The sequence below is a fragment of the Amblyraja radiata genome, chromosome 34 (genome assembly GCF_010909765.2).
Source record: "Amblyraja radiata isolate CabotCenter1 chromosome 34, sAmbRad1.1.pri, whole genome shotgun sequence".
Lineage (NCBI taxonomy): Eukaryota > Metazoa > Chordata > Chondrichthyes > Rajiformes > Rajidae > Amblyraja > Amblyraja radiata.
Genome location: NC_045989.1, coordinates 21,218,235 through 21,239,400, shown reverse-complemented (window position 1 = coordinate 21,239,400; position 21,166 = coordinate 21,218,235). Strand labels below are relative to the sequence as shown.

Genomic DNA, 21,166 nt, shown 5'->3' with positions numbered 1-21,166 from the left:
AAAACTGGGTGAAAAAAAGGTCAATAGTAACATTTAAAAGAAAATGTGACCAGGTACATGAATAGGCACGATTTAGAGGAATGTGGGACATACATGGGCAAATGGGCCTAGCTTAGATGGGGGTTTTTTTTTTGGCATGGACGGGTTGGGCCGATGGGCCTGTTTCTCTGCTGTATGTGTCTGAGACTCTATTTCTCTGATGTCCAGGTGTATAGTGACCATGAAAAGCATTGTGCAGTCCATTGCAGTGTGGGGCAGGAAAGCACCATCTCATTCCATCTGTGCCCTAATGCTGACTGATGACCAGCGGACCATCGTGACAGGAAGTCGGGAAGGTCAGATATGCCTCTGGAATCTGTCGCCTGATTTCAAGGTTAGTACTTTGCGTGAAAACGTCTCTGGAAATGATTATCTCATTGCTTCTGTGTTGCGAATGTACAAGTTATTGAAAATGTCTGATTTCACGTAGAACAAAGAACAGCACAAGAACAGGCCGGCTGATGTCTGGCTGTGGCGGCTTTGACTGTCCGGAGTCGCCTTCCAGAGGGAAGTGATTCAAAGAGTTTGTGGCCAGAGTGAGAGGGGTCAGAGATGATCTTGCCCGCTCGCTTCCTGGCCCTTGCAGTGTACAGTTCGTCAATGGTGGGGGGGGGGGGGGGGGGGGGGGGGGAGTTTGCAGCTAACAACCTTCTCGGCTGATCAAAAAAATCAGGAGATACGGAGAATGGAGGTGTTATGGATCTTGGCCAAGTAGATAAGATTAGTTTAACTTGGCGTCTTGTGTGCGAGTACATTGTGGGCCGAAGGGCCTGTCACTGTGTACAGTTCCATTATCTATGCCTAATATTAGTAGGTGTACTGTGTTGACAGAGCCATGTTACAAAAGGAAAATAAAAATCTTCATTCTAAAGCTTCTTGGCAAAGGGCAACTCAAATTTCACTACAGAAATGGTGTATGTGACAATAAATGTCCTTTGTCTTTGTCTTCTAGTTCTTTGAAGTGATTAAATAAGATGGGTGAATTGAATTGTAATATTATAAATGAATTATCAAGAATTGTCATGAATAGATATCATTTTGAGCAATATAATTTCACGTCATCCTGTCATACGCTTGGCTTTTTTAAGTAACGCAGCGGGACAGGCAGCATCTCTGGAGAGAAGAAATGGGTGATGTTTCTGGGTCGAGACCCTTCTTCAGACTGAAGTCCTTCCCTCCAGAGATGCTGCCTGGCCCGCTGAGTTACTCCAGCATTTTGTGTCTACCTTCGATCTAAACCAGCATCTACAGTTCTTTCTTACACATGGCTTTTTTAATTCTTTGCTATGATGACAATCTTGCAGTTGTCATGTGAGATCTTATTTTCTTTCAAAACAATCTAACTCTTTTTTTGGCTTTCACAATAATATTGTGTGGTGTCGGGACTGCTGTGGCCATAACACTGCGGTGAGGGTCATTGGAAGACAAAGTAGACCGGTCAACTTTGTTGCCCATGCATGTATGAGTGCAGTGATTTGTTTCCTCAGATTCAGCCTCGTGTCCTGTTGTTTGGCCACACGACTTCCATCACTTCGCTTGGCAAAGCGAGTGAGAAGCAGCCATACATTGTCAGCGCGGCAGAAAATGGGTGAGTCTTCCGACTAGATAGATTGGTTGATCATTCCTGTAACGTTCTTGCCTTGCACCAGATGAGTCCAAAAGAGGTCGGTTTCCCCATGCTCGCCTTTTAGGTTTAGTTTTAAGATACAGCATGGACACCGGCCACGTCGACCACCGAGTCCACGCCGACCACCGATCTCCCATTCATTGTAGTTCTGTGCTATCCCTCTTTCTCATCCACTCTCCACACGCCAGGGGTGAATTCCAGAGGCCAGCTAACCTACAAACCGGCATGTCTTTGGGATGTGGGAGGAATCCGGGGCACCTGGAGGGAACCCACCCAGTTGTGCAAACTCCACACAGACAACACCTAAGGACAGGAGTGAACCCGGGTCTCTGGTTCTGTGAGGCAGTGGCTATACCGGTTACACACTGCCCTTCGGACTTTTTCCAAGTCCCTTTACTTTAGTTTTATTTGTTTAGTTTAGAGATACAGAGCAGATCAGGCCCTTCGGCCCACCGACCAGCGATCGCCGCACACTAACACTATCCTACACACACTAGGGACAACTTACACATACACCAAGCCAATTAACCTTCATACCTGTACGTATTTGGAGTGCGGGAGGAAACCGAAGATCTGGGAAAAAAACCCGCGCGGTCACAGGTAGAACGTACAAACTCCGTACAGACAGCACCCGTAGTCGGGATCGAACCTGGGTCTCCGGCGTTGCAAGCGCAGTAAGGCAGTAACTCTACTGCTGCGCCACCATGGCCTTCTCTTGGGACTTTTTCCATTTGAGTGACGGAGTGTGAGGGTGACCTTATTTCAATGTTCAAACATGTCAGGCAACACATTGGTGCGTTAGAGTTGCTGCCTTACAGCGCCAGAGACACGGGTTTGATACAGACTATGGGGGCTGTCTGTTTGTATGTTCTCCCTGTGACCGTGTGGGTTTTCTCCGGGTGCTCTAGTTTCTTCCCACACCTCAAAGACAATACAAAATACAAATACAAATACAAATTTATTTATTGTCATTTGAGCCCGTGAGACTCAAACGAAATTTTGTTTCCACAGCCATACAAACAAAAACAATGTCCTACAGACATACACACAATTAAGTTCACACAAACATCCATCACAGTGAACCCACTGTGATGGAAGGCAGGTTTGTAGATTAATTGGCTGAGTAAAACTGTCCCTAGTGTGTAGGATAGAACTAGTATACGGGTGATCGAAGGTCGACTCGGACTCAGTGGGCCGAAGGGCCTGTTTCCACGCTGTATGCTCTAAGGTAAAACTAAATAGACTAACAAATGAAGTCAGCTCAGTTCAGTTCAGTGTAGTTTATTGTCATGTGTACCGAGGTACAGTGAAAAGCTTTTGTTGCATGCTATCCAGTCAGCAGAAAGACAATGCCTGGTTACAAATGAGCCATTACAGTGTATAGATACATGATAAGGAAATAACGTTTAGTGCAAGGTAAAGCCAGCAAAGCAGTTACTCCTTGAGTTAGTTCAGTTTGGAACGTTTTTACCAATTTATTTACAATTGTCAGCTACACATGGAGGAAGAATATAAGCCTCAATCATTTGTAGGAATGTGAACAGCAAATGAGCATGTTTCAAAGATCCTGCTCTTCCTGATGTCCACACGACATTCTTTAATTAAAGTATACGCTTCATTAAGCAAGTGGATTTTTATGGCACCACAATATCATGTCACATCAGCAGAAGACTCCACGCACTGGGTTCAATCTTAATAACAAGTCATTTCTATTTGGTGTCCTTTACAGAGGGTAGTACAAGGTGGAAAATGGTAAAAAGAAAAATGCCGCAGATGTTGGGGATCTGCAATAAAATGCTGGAGATGCTCAGCTGGACAGGCAGCAAATAGGAGGGAGAAACAGAGATGGTATTTCAGGTCAATTTCATCAGGAAGAGGGTGGCTGGTCAGGATTGGGTTCAAGGTTTAGGTTTAGGTGTAGGTTTATTATTGTATAGATTAACATGTACCGAGGTACAGTGAAAAGCTTTCTGTTGCACACTATCCAATCATATTATAGATAAATTCATGTTCACGAATACATAAACAAAATGAAGTCAAACTCAAGTGCAATAGGCAGAGCAAACAACATTGAGAGGAAGAAATAATATATACCATGGGAGAATGGTACCATGGTCTTCTTGATTAGAATGGGTGTCCAGGGTTATGGGGAGAAGGCAGGAAAATGGGATTAGGAGGCAGAGATCAGCCATGGTTGAATGGCGGAGTAGAATCAATGGGCTGAATGGCCTAATTCTACTCGTAAAACGTCTGAACTTGTAAATATCAAGAGTGAAAGAGTATTTGAGTGTCAGCAATGGAATAATGCAACTCTTCTTTACCGCAGGTTGACAGGCCTGTGCAAGTAATAACACACAATAAATATACTATAATACAATAAATTAATAATCAGTGATACTTAGAATCCAGACTATAGTTGTGCAAAACTGAAGTCTGGTGTAGGATTGCAGATAGTGTTGTGCAGTGTTCAGGAGCCTGATGGTTGTGGGGAAGAAGCTGTTCTTGAACCTGGAGGTCACAGTCTTCAGGCTCCTGTACCTTCCTCCCAGAGGTAGTTGGGAGAAGGTAACCATGACCCCCAGGTTCAAGAATAGCTTCGCCCCAACGACCATCAGGCTGCACTAAGGGTGACGGGATTCTTTGCACTAATATTGTCCTTATTGCATTTGCAGACCTGAAATGCTGCTGCAAGTAAGAATTTCATTGTTCTGTTGTCAGTGCATGTGGCAATTTAATACTCTCCCTCATCTATGCACGATTCCAGCATCAGTTCCTTGTATATCTTTCTCATCTCTCTCTCTCCCTCTCTCCCTCTCTCCCTCTCTCCCTCTCTCCCTCTCTCCCTCTCTCCCTCTCTCCCTCTCCCCCTCTCTCCCTCTCTCCCTCTCGCCCCCGCGCCCCCTCTCCCCCTCTCTCCCACTCTCCCTCTCTCCCTCTCTCACACTCTCCCACTCTCCCTCTCTCCCACTCTCCCACTCTCCCTCTCTCCCTCTCCCCCTCTGTCCCTCTCTCTCCCTCTCCCCCTCTGTCCCTCTCTCTCCCTCTCTCCCTCTCTCCCTCTCTCCCTCTGTCCCTCTCTCCCCCCCCCACCCCACCCCCTGACTATCTGAATTCCTCCATCACTTTGGTGGACAAAAGTGCTGTATAAACTCGGAGGTACACAAAATTGCTGGGGAAACTCAGCGGGTGCAGCAGCATCTATGGAGCGAAGGAAATAGGCGACGTTTCGGGCCGAAACCCTTCTTCAGACCCTTTTGAACACCTGCTGTATAAACTCAGCGGGTGCAGCATCATCTATCTTCTTCTTCTTCTTTCGTGTGGCGTGCACAGCCTAAAGTTGTTGGACAACTTGTTCTATTTGATCTTCCGTTTGTGCACGTCGAGTTGATTGCATTCGTCGAAACAGGGCGGACCACGTGCAGGTTGCAATCTCCCACCCCAGCAGCATCGATGGAGCGAAGGAAATAGGAAACGTTGCCTATTTCCTTCGCTCCATAGATGCTGCTGCACCCGCTGAGTTTCTCCAGCACTTTTGTCTACCTTCGATTTTCCAGCATCTGCACAGTTCCTTCTTAAACAAATCCTCCATCACTTTGATTTTTTTCTGCTCTGGATTGGAGCGCCTCCTATTCATTGCATTTCCAGGGGGTGGCAGTGTGTTTTTAAAGAAGGGGATGGAAAGAAACCTCAGCCTAGCAATGAGACAGCGGGGAGATAAATAAAGCTGGAAGTCTCCAGGATGCATGGCGGCGCTTTCAAGAATATCAGGTTTAATTTGGGTGAAAGGCAGCATTTGTTAATTGGATGTGACTCACACAAATGATGAACAATCCACATTGACAACCCATATTGCTGGTCCGCCTGCAATTTGCTACAGACGGCATGTGTGTTAGTTACTGGGTTTCAAGCTGTGTGTTCAAGCTGAGAGCATGCTGACCGGTTGCATCGCGCCGTGGTTCGGCAACTTGAGCGCCCAGGAGCGGAAAAGACTACAAAAAATAGTAAGCACTGCCCAGTCCATCATCGGCTCTGACCTCCCTTCCGTCGAGGGGATCTATCACAGTCGCTGCCTCAAAAAGGCTGGCAACATCATCAAGGACCCACACCATCCTGGCCACACACTCATCTCCCTGCTACCTTCAGGTAACATAGAAACATAGAAATTAGGTGCAGGAGTAGGCCATTCGGCCCACTCGAGCCTGCACCGCCATTCAATATGATCATGGCTGATCATCCAACTCAGTATCCCGTACCTGCCTTCTCTCCATACCCTCTGATCCCCTTAGCCACGAGGGCCACATCTAACTCCCTCTTAAATATAGCCAATGAACTGGCCTCGACTACCCTCTGTGGCAGGGAGTTCCAGAGGTAGAAGGTACAGGAGCCTGAAGACTGCAACGTCCAGGTTCAGGAATAGTTACTTCCCCACAGCCATCAGGCTATTAAACTGAAGAAGGGTTTTGGCCCTATTTCCTTCGCTCCATAGATGCTGCTGCACCCGCTGAGTTTCTCCAGCATTTTTGTGTACCTTCGATTTTCCAGCATCTGCAGTTCCTTCTTAAACAGGCTATTAAACTCAACTGAAACAAAACTCAGGACATTAATAGACCATTATCTGTTTATTTGCACTTTATTTTTTTATTTATTCATGTGTGTATATATTTATATAATGGTATATGGACACACTGATCTGTTCTGTATTCATGCCTACTATGTTCTATTGTGCTGAAGCAAAGCAAGAATTTCATTGTCTTATCTGGGACACATGACAATAAACTCTCTTGAATCTTGAATCTTGGCTTTAAGCTGAGCTGTGGGATACTCCGACAGCAAGGAGCAGATACGTCTCACCTTTAAATAATGGCCACAACACTGCCTTGTGCAGTAATTTACAAAGACAACAACAACAAAAATTGTCCGACCACTTTTAACTAGGGGCATTAAAGGAAACCTTGTTACTGTGAAGTCGTTTTGGTCAATTGATTAGATACACTGTGAAAAATAACCTAGAGGTTGACTTTTCAGGGAGATGTGCCTATGGAATGTCACCAGTGGCCAATGCATTGAACAGACAAAACTGCCCTTCACTCACACAGCAATCTATGTAAGTACCCTGGCGTTTGTGTGACACTTCTGCATCTAATCCACTTACACATGTTTAGTTCAGTTTAGAGATACAACGCAGAAACGGGCTGGAGAAACTCAGCGGGTGAGGCAGCATCAATGGAGCCAAAGATTTTACATAACTCCAGAAACCAATGATTTATTGCTTCTACAAATGCACCACAGAAAGGTGGGGTTGCATCATATGGGAACAGCTTTGCCCAAGACCGCAAGAAATTGCAGAGGGGTGTAGATGTAGCCCAGTCCATCACACACCAGACTCCTCATCACCGACTCTCTATGTTTCACACTGCCTTGGAAAAGCTGCCAACATAATTTCATTGAATCATTGAACGTAATCATAGACTTGTCCCTCGCTGGTCATTGCTTCTTCTCTCCGCTCCTGTAGGGTGTAAGCGTGAAAGTGCGCGCAACACAGACTGAGGAACAGCTTCTTCCCCTCTCTTATCAGGCTTCCGAACCGTCCTTCCATAAGCTAGGGTACTGCCCGATCCACCTCTACCCCGTTGCGGACATTGGACTTTGTCTCTGGAACTGATTAGATGCACAACAATGCTGAGGACAATGTTCTGTACTTTGTATCTTCCCCTTTGCTTCACCTATTGTACTTTGGGTTGGTTGCATTTATGTATAATATTATCTAATCTGATTGAACGGCATGCAAAGCAAAGCTTTTAACTGTACCTTGGTACACGTGATAATAATACACCTAAATCTAACATTTATAACATTGCACACAACCAATATTTAGCTTTGGGCGGCACGGTGGCACAGTGGTAGGGCTACTACCTTACAGCGCCAGAGACCTGGGTTTGATCCTGACTATGGATGCTTGTATGTACAGAGATTTATGTTCTCCCCATGACCCGCGTGGGTTGTCTCCGAGATCTTCGGCTTCCTCCCACACTCCAAAGACGTAAAGGTTTGTTAGTTAATTGGCTTGGTATCAATGTAAATTGTCCCTAGTGTGTGTAGGATAGTGTCAGAGTGCGGGGATCGCTGGTCGGTGCCGACTCAGGTCGAAGGGCCTGTTTCCGTGCTGTATCGGAAGTAGTAGAGTTGCTGCCTTATGCCCCTGTCCCACTTAGGAAACCTGAACTGAAACCTCTGAAGACTTTGCGCCCCACCCAAGGTTTCCGTGCGGTTCCCGGAGGTTGCAGGTGGTTGCCGGAGGTTGCAGGTAGTGGAAGCAGGTAGGGAGACTGACAAAAACCTCCGGGAACCGCACAGAAACCTTGGGTGGGGCGCAAAGTCTCCAGAGGTTTCCGTTCAGGTTTCCTAAGTGGGACAGGGGCATTACAGCACTTGCAGCGCCGGAGACCCAACCACGGGTGCTGTCCGTATGGAGTTTGTATGTTCTCCCCGTCACCTGCGTGGGTTTTCCCCGAGATCGTCGGTTTCCTCCCACGCTCCAAAGACGTACAGGTTGGTAGGTTAATTGGCCTGGTAAAAATGTAAATTGTCCCTAGTGTGTGTAGGATAGTGCAAGTGTGCAGGGATCGCTGGTCGGTGCGGACGTAGCGGGCTGAAGAGCCTGTTTCCGGGCTGTATCTAAGTTGAAAACAAATATTAAAAATGCTACTGCAACGCAGCACAGTCCAGGGGGAGCTGAACAATTCCACAGTGAACAGATCGGGTCAAAGATCTTCACTACTGCCACATTTCATAGCTGACAAGTAGACAATGGGAGGTGGGGTTTTCCATGGTGTCGGCCCAAAAGTGGCAGCGAGAACCAAAGGTTGCTCCCCACGTTCAGCCGGACTTCCCGAGTGGATCATCCATCTTCTGCAGGTCCCCACTTTCAGAGAGGCTCATTAAATTCATCGCGGAAGGACTGTGCTCGGCAGAAGCCACCAGGGTCATGGTTCCTGGTTACAGAGCCACCGACGAGCTCCACCGGCTGAGTTGCTCCACTGCTCTCCTGACGTCAGGCAGACAGTGGAAGATTACCCAGAAGTGTCCCGGGCAAATCCAGCCCATTAATTGCCGCCCCATTAATCTGCTCTCAGTCATCTACAGAGTAATGGGAAGAGCCCACGACAGCACAGTTAAATGGTACTTAGTCATCAGTAACTTGATCTGCAGTGCCCTGCGGCACTTGTCAGTTCCAAAAACTCACGGTTCAAACATACACATCGTGAGTTTCAGAGGTGAGGTGAGACGGGACCGGCGGAGAAAGCATTTTATCCCCCGAGATATCGGGATGCATCAGTTTGTGAACAGCTCCATCGAAGACCACAAGGCACTGCAGAGAGTTGTTGGACGTAGCCTAGACCATCACACAAATACACAAACCAACCTCCCTCCCATATCCCACTAGACCTCTTCTATCATGGGTTCATGTTCATAGTGATAGGAGCTGAATTAGACCATTCGGCCCATCAGTTCTACTACGCCATTCAACCGTGGCTGATATATCTCTCCCCCCCCCCCCCCCCTAACCACAGTCTCCTGCCTTCTCCCCATAGCCCCTGACACCCGTGTCTATCCATGTACCTGCCAAGTGCCTTTTAAATTGTAACATTGCAAATGATAAGTTGTGTGATGTCATTAATGTTTGTGAGTTTGGCACGGTTTATTGCTGATTGTTCTGGCATTGTCATCCTCCAGTATTACTACCGTTCCTTTCGGATGTCGGGAGAGGGCTGGTTGCTGTGCTGTGGTCAGTACCAGGATGTCTTGGTCATCGATGCACGGACCCTGGAGCTTCTCCACGCTCTCGCTTCCTCTGCAACCCCAGACTGGATCAGCTCCATGTGCATTGTCCGCTCACAGAGAATCCAAGGTATCAGGAGACATAGAGTCATAGAGTGATATAGCATGGAAACAGGCCCTTTGGCCCAACTTGCTCACACCGGCCAACATGTCCCAGCTACACTAGTCCCACCTGGCCGTGTTTGGACCATATCCCTCCAAATCTGTCCTATCCATGTACCTGTCTAACTGTTTCTTAAATGTTGGGATAGTCCCTGCCTCAAATACCTCTTCTGCAGCTCGTTCCATACACCCACCACCCTTTGTGTGAAAAAGTTACCCCTCAGAATCCTATTAAATCTTTTCCCTTTTGGCCTCTGCGAGTTGCCCCTGATGTAATAATAATAATAATGGATGGGATTTATATAGCGCCTTTCTAATACTCAAGGCGCTTTACATCGCATTATTCATTCATTCCTCAGTCACACTCGGTGGTGGTAAGCTACTTCTGTAGCCACAGCTGCCCTGGGGCAGACTGACGGAAGCGTGGCTGCCAATCTGCGCCTACGGACCCTCCGACCACCACCAATCATTCACACACATTCACACACAGGCAAAGGTGGGTGAAGTGAATTTAGTTCAACAAAGAAACTGACAAGTTACTAAAGAACCTTCCGGTTGCCAGCCGAACACTTAGCCCATAGTGCCATCTGTCGTCTGGGTGAATCTGGGTGAATGGTAGAATCTTGGCGTGGAGAGAATAAAGTTGGATTAAATTAATTAATGTAGGATTAGTGTAATGGGTAGTTGATGGTCAGCATGAACTTAATGGGCCAAAGGGCCTATTTCCATGCTGTGTACCCCTATCTAAAAGAACCACAAGTTGAAGCATCTTTGACTGCCGGGTCTCGATCCGAAACATCGCCTATTCCTTCTCTCCATAAATGCTGCCTCACCCGCTGAGTTTCTCCAGCATTTTTGTCTACCTTCGATTTTTCCAGCATCTGCAGTTCTTTCTTAAACAGAAAACAAATAAAATTGCTTTGGTCTGAGTAAAAATGTTACCTCTTGCAGTGTTTTGCACATATGTTTTAAAGATTAGATTAATTGTAGGCTTGGTTTGGTGTACATTCAATCCAATCACTAAAACACATGTCCTGACACTATACTGAATTACACTTTTGAACCTCCGTCTCTTTTGAGTGCTATTAATCTTTTTGTTACTTAAAAGCATCTCTATATTTTGCAGAGGATTCGCTGGTTGGCATTTCAGTGACAGGAGAGCTCAAGGTGTGGGATCTGTCATCATCTGTCAATGGGGTTCAGGTCAGTTCATCATGGGAAAAGGGTCTCTGGAACTGCAGAAATTCATCTTTCTATTACCGAAAGTAAGCATGCAGGTACAGCAGGCAGTGAAGAAAGCTAATGGCTTGTTGGCCTTCAATGCGAGAGGATTTGAGTTTAGGAGCAAGGAGGTCCGAATGCAGTTGTACAGGGCCCTAGTGAGACCGCACCTGGAGTATTGTGTGCAGTTTTGGTCTCCTCATTTGAGGAAGGACATTATTGCTATTGAGGGAGTGCAGCGTAGGCTCACCAGGTTAATTCCCGGGATGGCGAGACTGACATATGATGAAAGAATGGATCGACTGGGCTTGTATTCACTGGAGTTTAGAAGGATGAGAGGGCATCTTTTCGAAACATATAAAATTCTTAAAAGGATTGGACAGTCTAGATGCAGGGGAAATGTTCCCAATGTTGGGGGAGTCCAGAACCAGGGGTCACAGTTTAAGAATAAGGGGCAGGCCATTTAGGACAAAGATGAGGAAAAACTTTTTCACCCAGAGAGTAGTGAACCTGTGGAATTCTCTGCCACAGAAGGCAGTGGAGGCCAATTCAATGGATGTTTTAAAGAAGAGTTAGATTTAGCACTTCGGGCTAAAGGAATCAGGAGATATGGCGAAAAAGCAAGAATGACGTACTGATTTTAGATGATCAGCCATGATCATATTGAATGGCAGTGCTGGCTCGAAGGGCCGAAAGACCTACCCCTGCACCTATTTTTCTATGTTTCTATGTTTTTTTTCCTACAACGCAGGAAGTTCTTTGCCTGTTCTGATAACGTTTAATGTATTTTGCAGGCCAGAGAGAATGTCTCTGAATCAGAGTCCAAGTCACTTCAGTGCTTCGATTGTCAATCTGTCTGCTTTTGTACCTACACAGAGCGGTTGCTCTTGGTGGTTTGTGCTGACTGCTGGAAGGTATGTTTTATGTCAGGCTGAGAGCACTTGGTAGACACAAAAAAAGCCGCAGTAACTCAGCAGGACAGCGGCAACTCAACTCCAGCTTTTTGTGTCTATCTGAATTGGAGGCCAATTCACTGGATGTTTTACTGTTTTACAATAATGTTTAAAGGCAAAAATGGGTTTTATTTTTAAATGTTCCCGACGTTGGGGGTAGTCCAGGACCAGGGGGTCACAGTTTAAGAAGTTTAAGGGGTAGGCCAATTAGAACTGAGATGAGAAAAAACTTTTTCACCCAGAGAGTTGAGAATCTGTGTAATTCTCTGCCACATAAGGCAGTGGAGGCCAATTCACTGGATGTTTTCAAGAGAGAGTTAGATATAGCTCTTAGGGCCAACATAATCAAGCGATATGGGGAGAAAGCAGGAATGGGGTACTGATTTAGGATAATCAGCCATGATTATATTGAATGGCAGTGCTGGCTCGAAGGGCCGAATGGCCTACTCCTGCACCTATTTTCTATGGTTCTATGTTTCGGTGTATTTTTAAACCAGAATCTGCAGTTCCTTATTTACTCGGTGACATCTAATGGGAAGTGCTGAAAAGTGCGATAAGCAATCTTGTTAGCCGGCCTCCATCAATTCCATTAAAACAAAAAAGCTTTTCACAGCACCTCATCACACGTGACAGTAAGCTAAACTAAACTAAACTAAACTGAACAAAACTAAACTAAACTAAACGTGTGGAATGGAACTGCAGGTGCTGATTTATACTGAAGATGGACACAAAATGCTGTGGTAACTCATTGGGTCAGGTAGCATCTCTGGATAAAAGGATGGGTGACATTTCGGCCCTCGACCTTTCTTCAGGGTCTGAAGAAGGATTCCGGCCTGAAACATCACTCATCCTTTTATCCAGAGATGCTGCTGCCTGACCTGCTGAGTTACTTCAGCACTTGTTGTCTAAACTAAACTAAGTTAAATTAACTAGGCCAGGTTATGGGGCAGCATGGTGGTGCAGCAGTAGATTTGCTGCCTTACAACACCAGAGACCCGGGTTCGTTCTTGACTAAGGGGGCTGTCTATCCAGGTTTGCCCTTTCTTTCTGTGACCGCATGGGTTTCCTCCCGCACTCCAAAGATGTGGGGTTTGTGGTTTATTCAGCTTCTGTTCCTTGTCCCTAGTGGGTAGGATAGAACTAGTGTATGGTCAGCACGGACTGAAGAGTCAGTTTCCACACTATATCTCCAAACTCAACTAAACTGAAAGTTCGTGGCTCAGACCCCATTAATTAGGCCACATTATCGGTGAAGGAATTATACGGGTTTGTAAACGTTGGCCCTAGAATGTAGGGAGTGGACGAGGAAGTTGGATAAAATAGCGAATGGGTGATTGATGGGCGACGTGGTTGGCGGTAGAGCCTGTTTCCACGCTGTATCTGTGAACTAAATTAAATGCAGTTTTTGCTTATTCTGCTAGGTTTTATTTTATTTTAGAGATACAGCACGGAAACAGGCCCCTCGGCCCTCCTGATCCATGCTGACCAGCGATCCCTACGCCCTAACTCTATCCTACGCACACTCGGGACAATTTTACATTTATACAAAGACAATTAACCTACAAACCTGTACGTGTGTGGGAGAAAACCGAATATCTCGGAGAAAACCCACGCAGGTCACGGGGAGAAAGTACCAACTCCGTACAGACAGCACCCGATCGAACCCGGTTCTCTGGAGCTGTATTGCAGCAAATCTACCGCTGCTCCACCGTGCCGCCCTCTTATGGCTTAACATTTCTCTTATGGATGTCTTATTTTTTTCTCTTCTCTCTCCTGTAGGTTTTTGACTATTGTGACTTTTCATTGCTGTGTTTGGGCAGCAGCAAAGACAGTCAGCACTGGGCCGGTGGGGAAGTTTTAGCCGCCAACAAAATAATAGTCTGGACTGAGAGTGGCCGCAGCTACATTTACCAGCTGCCTGACAAGTGGGCGCAGGTGGGAAAGCCACGCGATAAGCTCAGGTAGGGTACTGAGCTTCAAACGCCTCGTTCACTTTGCAATGTAAACCACAGCGTGACCCAAGCGATAAAAAGAGGGGGCGCGGACAAAGCCTTTACAGAGCGGACAGTTGTCAGGGAGTTGGCAGCTGTGAGTCTTGTCTCACACAGTGGGTGTCTGACGACAAGGAGTAATTGGCCACGACTTCCTGGCGCAGTTGCGAAGAATATAAAACCCGTTCAGAAATAAAATCGGTTCATTTTATTAACATGAGCAATAATACTCTGTGTCAAATAATAGTATATTCAGGTCGGCAAAAATGATCATTTAAAATTAGTGTGATTAGAGTGGCTGAAAATTAATTTTAAGGATTGATGTTTATTGTTGTGTAAATGTGGTGTGGGATATGTGGGTTGTCTCATCTGAAAAGCCTTTGATTGGTGATATTTCTGGCTCATTTCAGAATTGAATTCTGTGTACATGCATTACTATTAATAATGGTGAATGTAACTTTGGTTTGTTCATGTTCCTCAGTAATAGGAGCAGAATTAGGCCATTCGGTCCATCAAGTCCACTCCGCCATTCAATTATGGCAGATCTATCTCTCCCTCTCAACCCCATTCTCCTGCCTTCTCCCCATAACCCCTGACACCCGTACTAATCAGGGCCCTATCTATCTCTGCCTTAAAAATATCCAATGACTTGGCCTCCACTGCCTTCTGTGGCAATGAATACCACAGATTCACCACCCTCTGCTTAAAGAAACTCCTCCTCATCTCCTTCCCAAAGGAACGTCCTTTAATTCCGAGGCTGTGATCTCTGGTCCTCGTTTCTCCCACCAGAGTCACCCGTTAGTTTGTTTACCGTTCACACAAGTTGTAAATGTGTCCGGCTTTGTTCACACTTGGCACAAGTTCTCAGCACTTGTTCACAAACCCTCTTCAATGTCTTTGCAGCAGTTTGTTCAGAACGGGCATCTTTACCTCCCGTCAACATTCGTTAACAGAGACTGTTGCACCACGCCTGCTGTGCTACACATCCAGTGATACCAGCAGTAAGGTACTGCCTATTTCTCAACGTTCAATATTTCATGTGTAAGAAAGAACAGCAGATGCTGGTAAGATCGAAGGTAGACACAAAATGCTGGAGTAACTCAGCGGGTGAGGCAGCATCTCTGGAGAGAAGGAATGGGTGATATTTCAGGTCGTGACCCAAGGGCCTCATTATTTTCTCAGGGATGTCGGTGGATGAGAGAAGACTTCAGCGGGTCAAGCAGAATCTCGGGAGAACATGGATGGGTGACGTTTCAGGTTGGGGCCCATCTTCAGACTGACCAATTCCTCCAGAAGTTTGATGGCTGATCATCCACAATCAGCACCCCGTTCCTGCCTTCTTCCCATATCCCTTGACTCCGCTATCTTTAAGAGCTCTATCTAACTCTCTCTTGAAAGCCGGAGAATTGGCCTCCACTGCCTTCTGAGGCAGAGAATTCTACAGATTCACAACTCTCTGGGTGAACGTTTTTCCTCATCTCCGTTCTAAATGACCAACCCCTTAAACTGTGGCCAATACACCAGTATAATTATAAATTCTCAGCCATTCAAGAGTCAAGAATCAAAAGTATTTAATTGTGACATGTACTGCAATGGAAGCAATGTCATTTATACTTGAACAGCTTACCAAGCCCATCACATGAATAACACAAATAAATATAAAGTAATCAATAACATAATAATTTAATAACACTAATACTTTTTTTTTAAATTTTTTAAAAAAATTTATTTATTTATATAGCACATTTTTAGTCAACTTGCATTGACCCCAAAGTGCTTCACATAATTACATTCACACACACAGGCAAAGGTGGGTGAAGTGTCTTGCCCAAGGACACAACGACAGTATGCACTCCAAGCGGGATTCGAACCAGCTACCTTCCGGTTGCCAGCCGAACACTTAGCCCATTGTGCCATCCGTCTTGGCAACCATACCATGATAGCGTGCTAAACCAAAGTCTGCAGTGCAGTCAAAAACAGTTGGTAGAAGATCAACACTAAATGCTGGAGTAAATCAGTGGGTCAGGCAGCATCTGTGGAGAAAAAGAACAGGGTCGGACCCATTCTTCAGATCTGAAACATCACTTATTCCTTTATTCTCCAGAGCCATTGCCTGACCCGCTGAGTTACTCCAGCATTTTGTGTCTATCTTCGGTATAAACCAGCATCTGCAGTTCCTTCCTACCCATAGAATATCACAGTTGATGAAGAAGTGGATAGTGTGGTATGATGTCTAAGAACTTATTGGTGGGGGGGAAGAAGCTATTCTTGAACCCGGAGGTCACGGTTTTCAGGTTCCTGTAGTTCCCTCCCAATGGTAGCAGTAAGTTGATAATAATAATAATAATAAACTTTATTTATAAAGCGCTTTAAACAACCGCAGTTGCCACAAAGTGCTGTACATGAGAACTCATGGACAAAACGTTATTACAAACCATTAAAAACCGTAAAACGAAGGACTAAAAACAGTAAAAATTAAAAGACATTAAAAGCACTAAGAACAGGAGCAATGTCTCAGCCAGTGTCGAAAGCCAGAGAATAAAAATGAGTTTTTAGGGAGGATTTGAAGATGGACAGTGAGGGGGCCTGTCTGACGTGCAACGGCAAGGTGTTCCAAAGTGCCGGAGCAGCAACAGAAAAGGCTCTATCCCCTCTGAGCTTCCGCTTAGACCTTGGTACCTCAAGGAGCAGCTGATCAGCTGACCTGAGGCACCGGGCAGGAGCATATAGGTGGAGCAGCTCAGAGAGGTAAGGCGTGGCGAGCCCATTCAACGATTTGAAAACAAATAAAAGAATTTTAAAATGAACTCGAAAGTGCACTGGGAGCCAGTGAAGGGAGGCCAAAATTGGCGTAATGTGCTCCCTCTTTCGAGTTCCGGTGAAAAGGCGAGCGGCAGCATTTTGAACCAGCTGGAGGAGCCAATGAAGCTCGTGCGACTCCAGAGTAGAGTGCGTTACAGTAATCCAGCCTAGATGTAATAAAGGCATGGATTACTGTTTCAAAATGCTGCCGCTCGAGGATGGGCTTCACCTTTGCCAGCTTCCTTAGGTGAAAGAAGCTGGACTTAACCACTGCGCCTATTTGTTTATCTAGTTTAAAATCACCGTCCATCCTAAAACCCAGGTTTAAAACTGTTGGCTTTGTTGAGAGTGTGGCCAGGATGATGTGGGTCTTTGATGATATTGGTTGCCTTTTTGAGATAGCGCCTCATATAGATCCCTTCGATGGTGGGGAAGTCAGTGCCCGTGATGGATCAGGCAATGTCTACCATTCTCTGCAGCCTCCTTCATTCCTGGGCATTTGAGTTATGCCCCTGTCCCACTTAGGACACCTGAACGGGCATTACCGAGCCAGGCCGTGATGCAACTAGGCAGTATCAAAGGTTCAAAGGTTCAAAGGTTATTTATTGGTCACATACACCTAGGTGTAGTGAAATGCTTCTTGCCAATGCAGCACATAAAGAAAGAATACAGACATAACATTAATAAGAGATTTAAACATAAAGAACATCCCCCCACAATGGCTCCCACCATGAGGGAAGGCATAATGTCCAGTCCCCAACCCCAGTTCACCCATAGTCGGGCCCATTGAGGCCTCCACAGTTGCCTCTACGGAGGCCCGATGTTCCTGGCCGTTCTCGCCGGGTGATGTTGCTCCGGCGTCGGGAGAATCCTCGCAGCGGCCTGGGAACCCTGGAACGGCCGCTTCCGTACTGGAGGCCGCGGCTTCCGAAGCCAACAAGGCCGCGCTGGTTGGAGCTCCACAACTGGCGATCTCATCTAGAGATCCCAGGCTCCCGATGTACAGTTCGGCGCCGCCGCCCGCAGCTGGTCGCTCCACAGACCCGCAGCTCCGCGATGTTTTACTCGGCGGTCTTCAGCTCACCGGAGCTCCAGCGCGGCGACCCAGGCAAGGCATCGCCCGCTCCACGATAGCGCTCCAGCGCTGTGCCGCTGCCGAAGCCGTGGTTCTGGGCAGTGCCCGACAGGAAACGCCGCTCCAGGCCCCGCTGGTAGGCCGCGAGGACGGGTCGAAGCTGCAGCCCAGAGAAAAGCTGCCTCTCCGACCAGGTAGGGACCCTGAAAGGTAGTTTCCCCCTTCCCCCCCCCACCCCCCACATAAAAAAGTCTAGAACTCCAGAAACAAAAACACTTTAACTAACTAAAAATAAAAAAAAAGATGAAAAGACAGACAGCTGCTGGCTGGGCAGCCGCGCACAGGTCAGCGCCCCCTGTTGATCCTTAACTGTATGCCCGTTGCCTCCATTACTGCCAGAAAACGTATGCCTCTCCGCTTAAGCCTTTGTGGAATATTTTGTCTGGGATTAATAGCTTGAGCAAATATTTTATAAAGACATTTTTATGATCTGATGAGAGTGGAGTGAGTGTAGCCAAAAGCAGTAACAATTGTAATGTGTACAGTAATGGAGTCCAAACATATCGTAGACGCCACAATAAATTCAGAGTTCAGATGACGTAAACTGTAAGAGCATAGCTCAGTCAATTAAAAGATCATTTGGACATTGCTATGAGCCACTTTTCCAAATTTAGTTTCGTTTAGTTTAGAGACACAGCGCGGAAACAGGCCCTTCGGCCCACCGAGTCCGTGCCAATATTAACACTATCCTACACACACTCAGGGAAAATTTACATTTATACCAAGACAATTAACCTACAAACCTGTACGTCTCTGGAGGGTGTGAGGAAACCGAAGAGCTCGGAGAAAACCCACGCTGTCACAGGGAGAACGTACAAACTCCGTACGTACAGCACCCGTAGTCGGGATCGAACCTGGATCTCCGGCGCTGTAAGGCAGCAGCTCTACTACTGCACCACTGTGCCGTCCTTGAGAATAGTGCAGTCTGAACGGCCTTTGACAGGTACATTTACACCTACAACCATCATATCCAAATCATACGACATGACGATTGAGGTAACAGATCATTTTATTTTCATATTTGGAACATTTCATCATTTAGTCCCGTTACATGGAGATGCAGTGCATTGTCAGAGTCTAGTTGTATCAGATGCAAGTATATAAAATGAAGAGAGACATAGGTAGGGGAGACAGTCAGAAACTTTGTCCCGGGATGGAATGTCAAGGATAAGAGAGCATTGCTTTAAGTTGAGAGTGGCAACATTTAAAGGAGGTGTGTGGGGCAAGTTTTCTTTACACAGAGAGTGGTGGGTACCTGGAACACACAGCCGGGGGGCGGGAACGGGGTGAAAGCAGATACAACTATATCTTTAAGAGGTTTTTAGATAGGCATGTGGATGTACAGGGAAGGGAGGGATATGGATAGACACAAAATGCTGGAGAAACACAGCAGTACAGGCAGCATCTCTGGAGAGAATGAATGGGTGACATTGCGGGTCGAGACCCTTCTTCAGACTGGATCATGTGCGAGCAGAGGAGATTAGTTTAACTTGCCTTCATGTTCGGCACTGACATTGTGGACTGAAGGGCCTGATCCTGCGCTAGTACTGCAGCATGTATGCCTTTCATCTTAGCATTGGGGTAGAAGATTGCAACCTTCACGTGGTCCGCCCTGTTTCGACTAATGCAATCAACTCGACGTGCACAAACGGAAGATCAAATAGAACAAGTTGTCCAACAACTTTAGGCTGTGCATGCCACACGAAAGAAGAAGATCTTAACATTTCCACTAATAAACAGCAGCCAGAGAACTTTGTTTAATACAGATGCCCCCTTTTTGAGTGATTTCACATCATGATTTACAAGACAAAAGCACCCAATTCTAACAGGGGTTCTGAGACGATTGTCACGTTTAAGCCTCCCAGCCAAAAACAGAGATCTTTATCTTTCTTTTGTTAGAGAGAAGAGCGTTTGGCACCTTACCCGTGCACAATCCCGACTTTGGCACTGGGATGCAATTAAAAATGTTGGAATCAGCTGAGCCTCTGGGAATGCACTTAAATCAGTAATTACGAGGTGCAGAGGAGAGTGTTGGCTGGAGTTCATTTGTGAATTCACCTCTCTCCCACTGAGCACTGGCGCTTTCAAGCAAAGATTGAATCTCACCCTGTGGGATCATCTCGAACACTAACCATATTCTGTTTCATTAACTCCCCACTTAAAGTGGGCAGCCATCCAGCCCCAAACCTACCAGCATTACTTTTCCTTTACTGACTCAACGATAGGCTGTTATGTTTTAAGAGAGCCTCTCAATTTACAAAGTTGGCTACGATGCGAAACACAAAGTGCTGGGGGAACTCAATGGGTCAGGCAGCATCTGGGGACGGAACTGATCAGGTGACGTTTCGGGTCGGGGCCCTTCATCGGTCTGGTGAAGTAGGTGGGAGAAAGCTGGAAAGGGAAGGTAGGCCCGGGACAAAGCCAGGCATGTGATAGGTGGATGGACGCAAAATGCTGGAGTAACTCAGCGGGTCAGGCAGCATCTCTGGAGAAAGGAATAAGTAATGTTTCGGGTTGGAATCCTTCCGAATTCTGCCAGCACAAGAGCCCACGATGATCATCAATTAACCATCTACCCTAATTCCAGCTTTCTTCCTGTATACCCAGCAGGTAAAAGGATTTCAAGAAATCTGGTCTTTTCTTCCTTCCAGTTGCTTCCCCCTACAATCAGCCTGAAGAAGAGTTCCGACCCAAAACATCACCTATTCATTTTCATCAGAGATGTTGCCTGATCCTCTGAGTTACTCCAGCATTTTGCGCCTATCTTTGGTATAAAACAGCATCTGCAGTTCCTTCCTACATGTGATAGGTGGATACAGGTGAAGGGGGTGGGGTGGGGGGGGGGGGGGGGGGGGGGGGGGGTTGGTAAGCTGCAAATGTAAAATACTGCAGACTTTGGAAATATGAAGTAAATGAAAATTACTGGAAATATTTAGATAAAGGTTTCAGCAAGATGTACAGTGAACATATTTTATACTGTTGAAACTCCTTCTGAACATTTGTCAGCTGAGCCAAAAGATAATTGAAGTGAAAAGCTAACTGTGTTTAAGTCTCCCTACAGTTGCTGCTTGACCTGTTGGATATTTCCAGTAGTTCTGCCTGATTTAAATTGGAAAAGGTCATTGCATTTTAAACTTGGACCGGGAAGATAAACAAACATCCCAAAGAAGTTAGAACGGCAGAGTGGGGCAGTGGTAGAGTTACTGTCTTACAGCACGAGAGACCCGGGTTCGATCCTGACTATGGGTGCTGTCTGTGTGGAGTTTGCACGTTCTCCCTGTGACCGTGTGGGTGCCCCTCACATTACAAATCTCTAAACTAAACATCATCTGGCCAGTACTAATTGGGTTGACTGTGGGTTTTCTCTGGGTGCTCTGCTTTCCTCCCACACTCCAAAGACATACGGGTCTGTAGGTTAATTGGCTTCTGTAAATCGTCCCAAGTGTGCACGACAGTG

At 46.3% G+C, this 21,166-nt stretch overlaps 1 protein-coding gene across 1 annotated transcript in view; it reads left to right on the top strand.

The window, feature by feature from the left end:
- Positions 1–210: 210 nt before the first annotated feature.
- The window catches only part of wdr72 (WD repeat domain 72), a 132,131-nt gene continuing 111,175 nt past the window's right edge, over positions 211–21,166 (top strand). The window contains exons 1-8 of the mRNA XM_033050108.1: positions 211–373; positions 1,527–1,627; positions 6,692–6,770; positions 9,401–9,575; positions 10,734–10,810; positions 11,623–11,742; positions 13,561–13,742; positions 14,676–14,778. Coding sequence (XP_032905999.1) covers positions 221–373; positions 1,527–1,627; positions 6,692–6,770; positions 9,401–9,575; positions 10,734–10,810; positions 11,623–11,742; positions 13,561–13,742; positions 14,676–14,778 — 990 coding nt within the window. The 5' untranslated portion in view covers positions 211–220. The remainder of the gene's footprint in view (positions 374–1,526; positions 1,628–6,691; positions 6,771–9,400; positions 9,576–10,733; positions 10,811–11,622; positions 11,743–13,560; positions 13,743–14,675; positions 14,779–21,166) is intronic.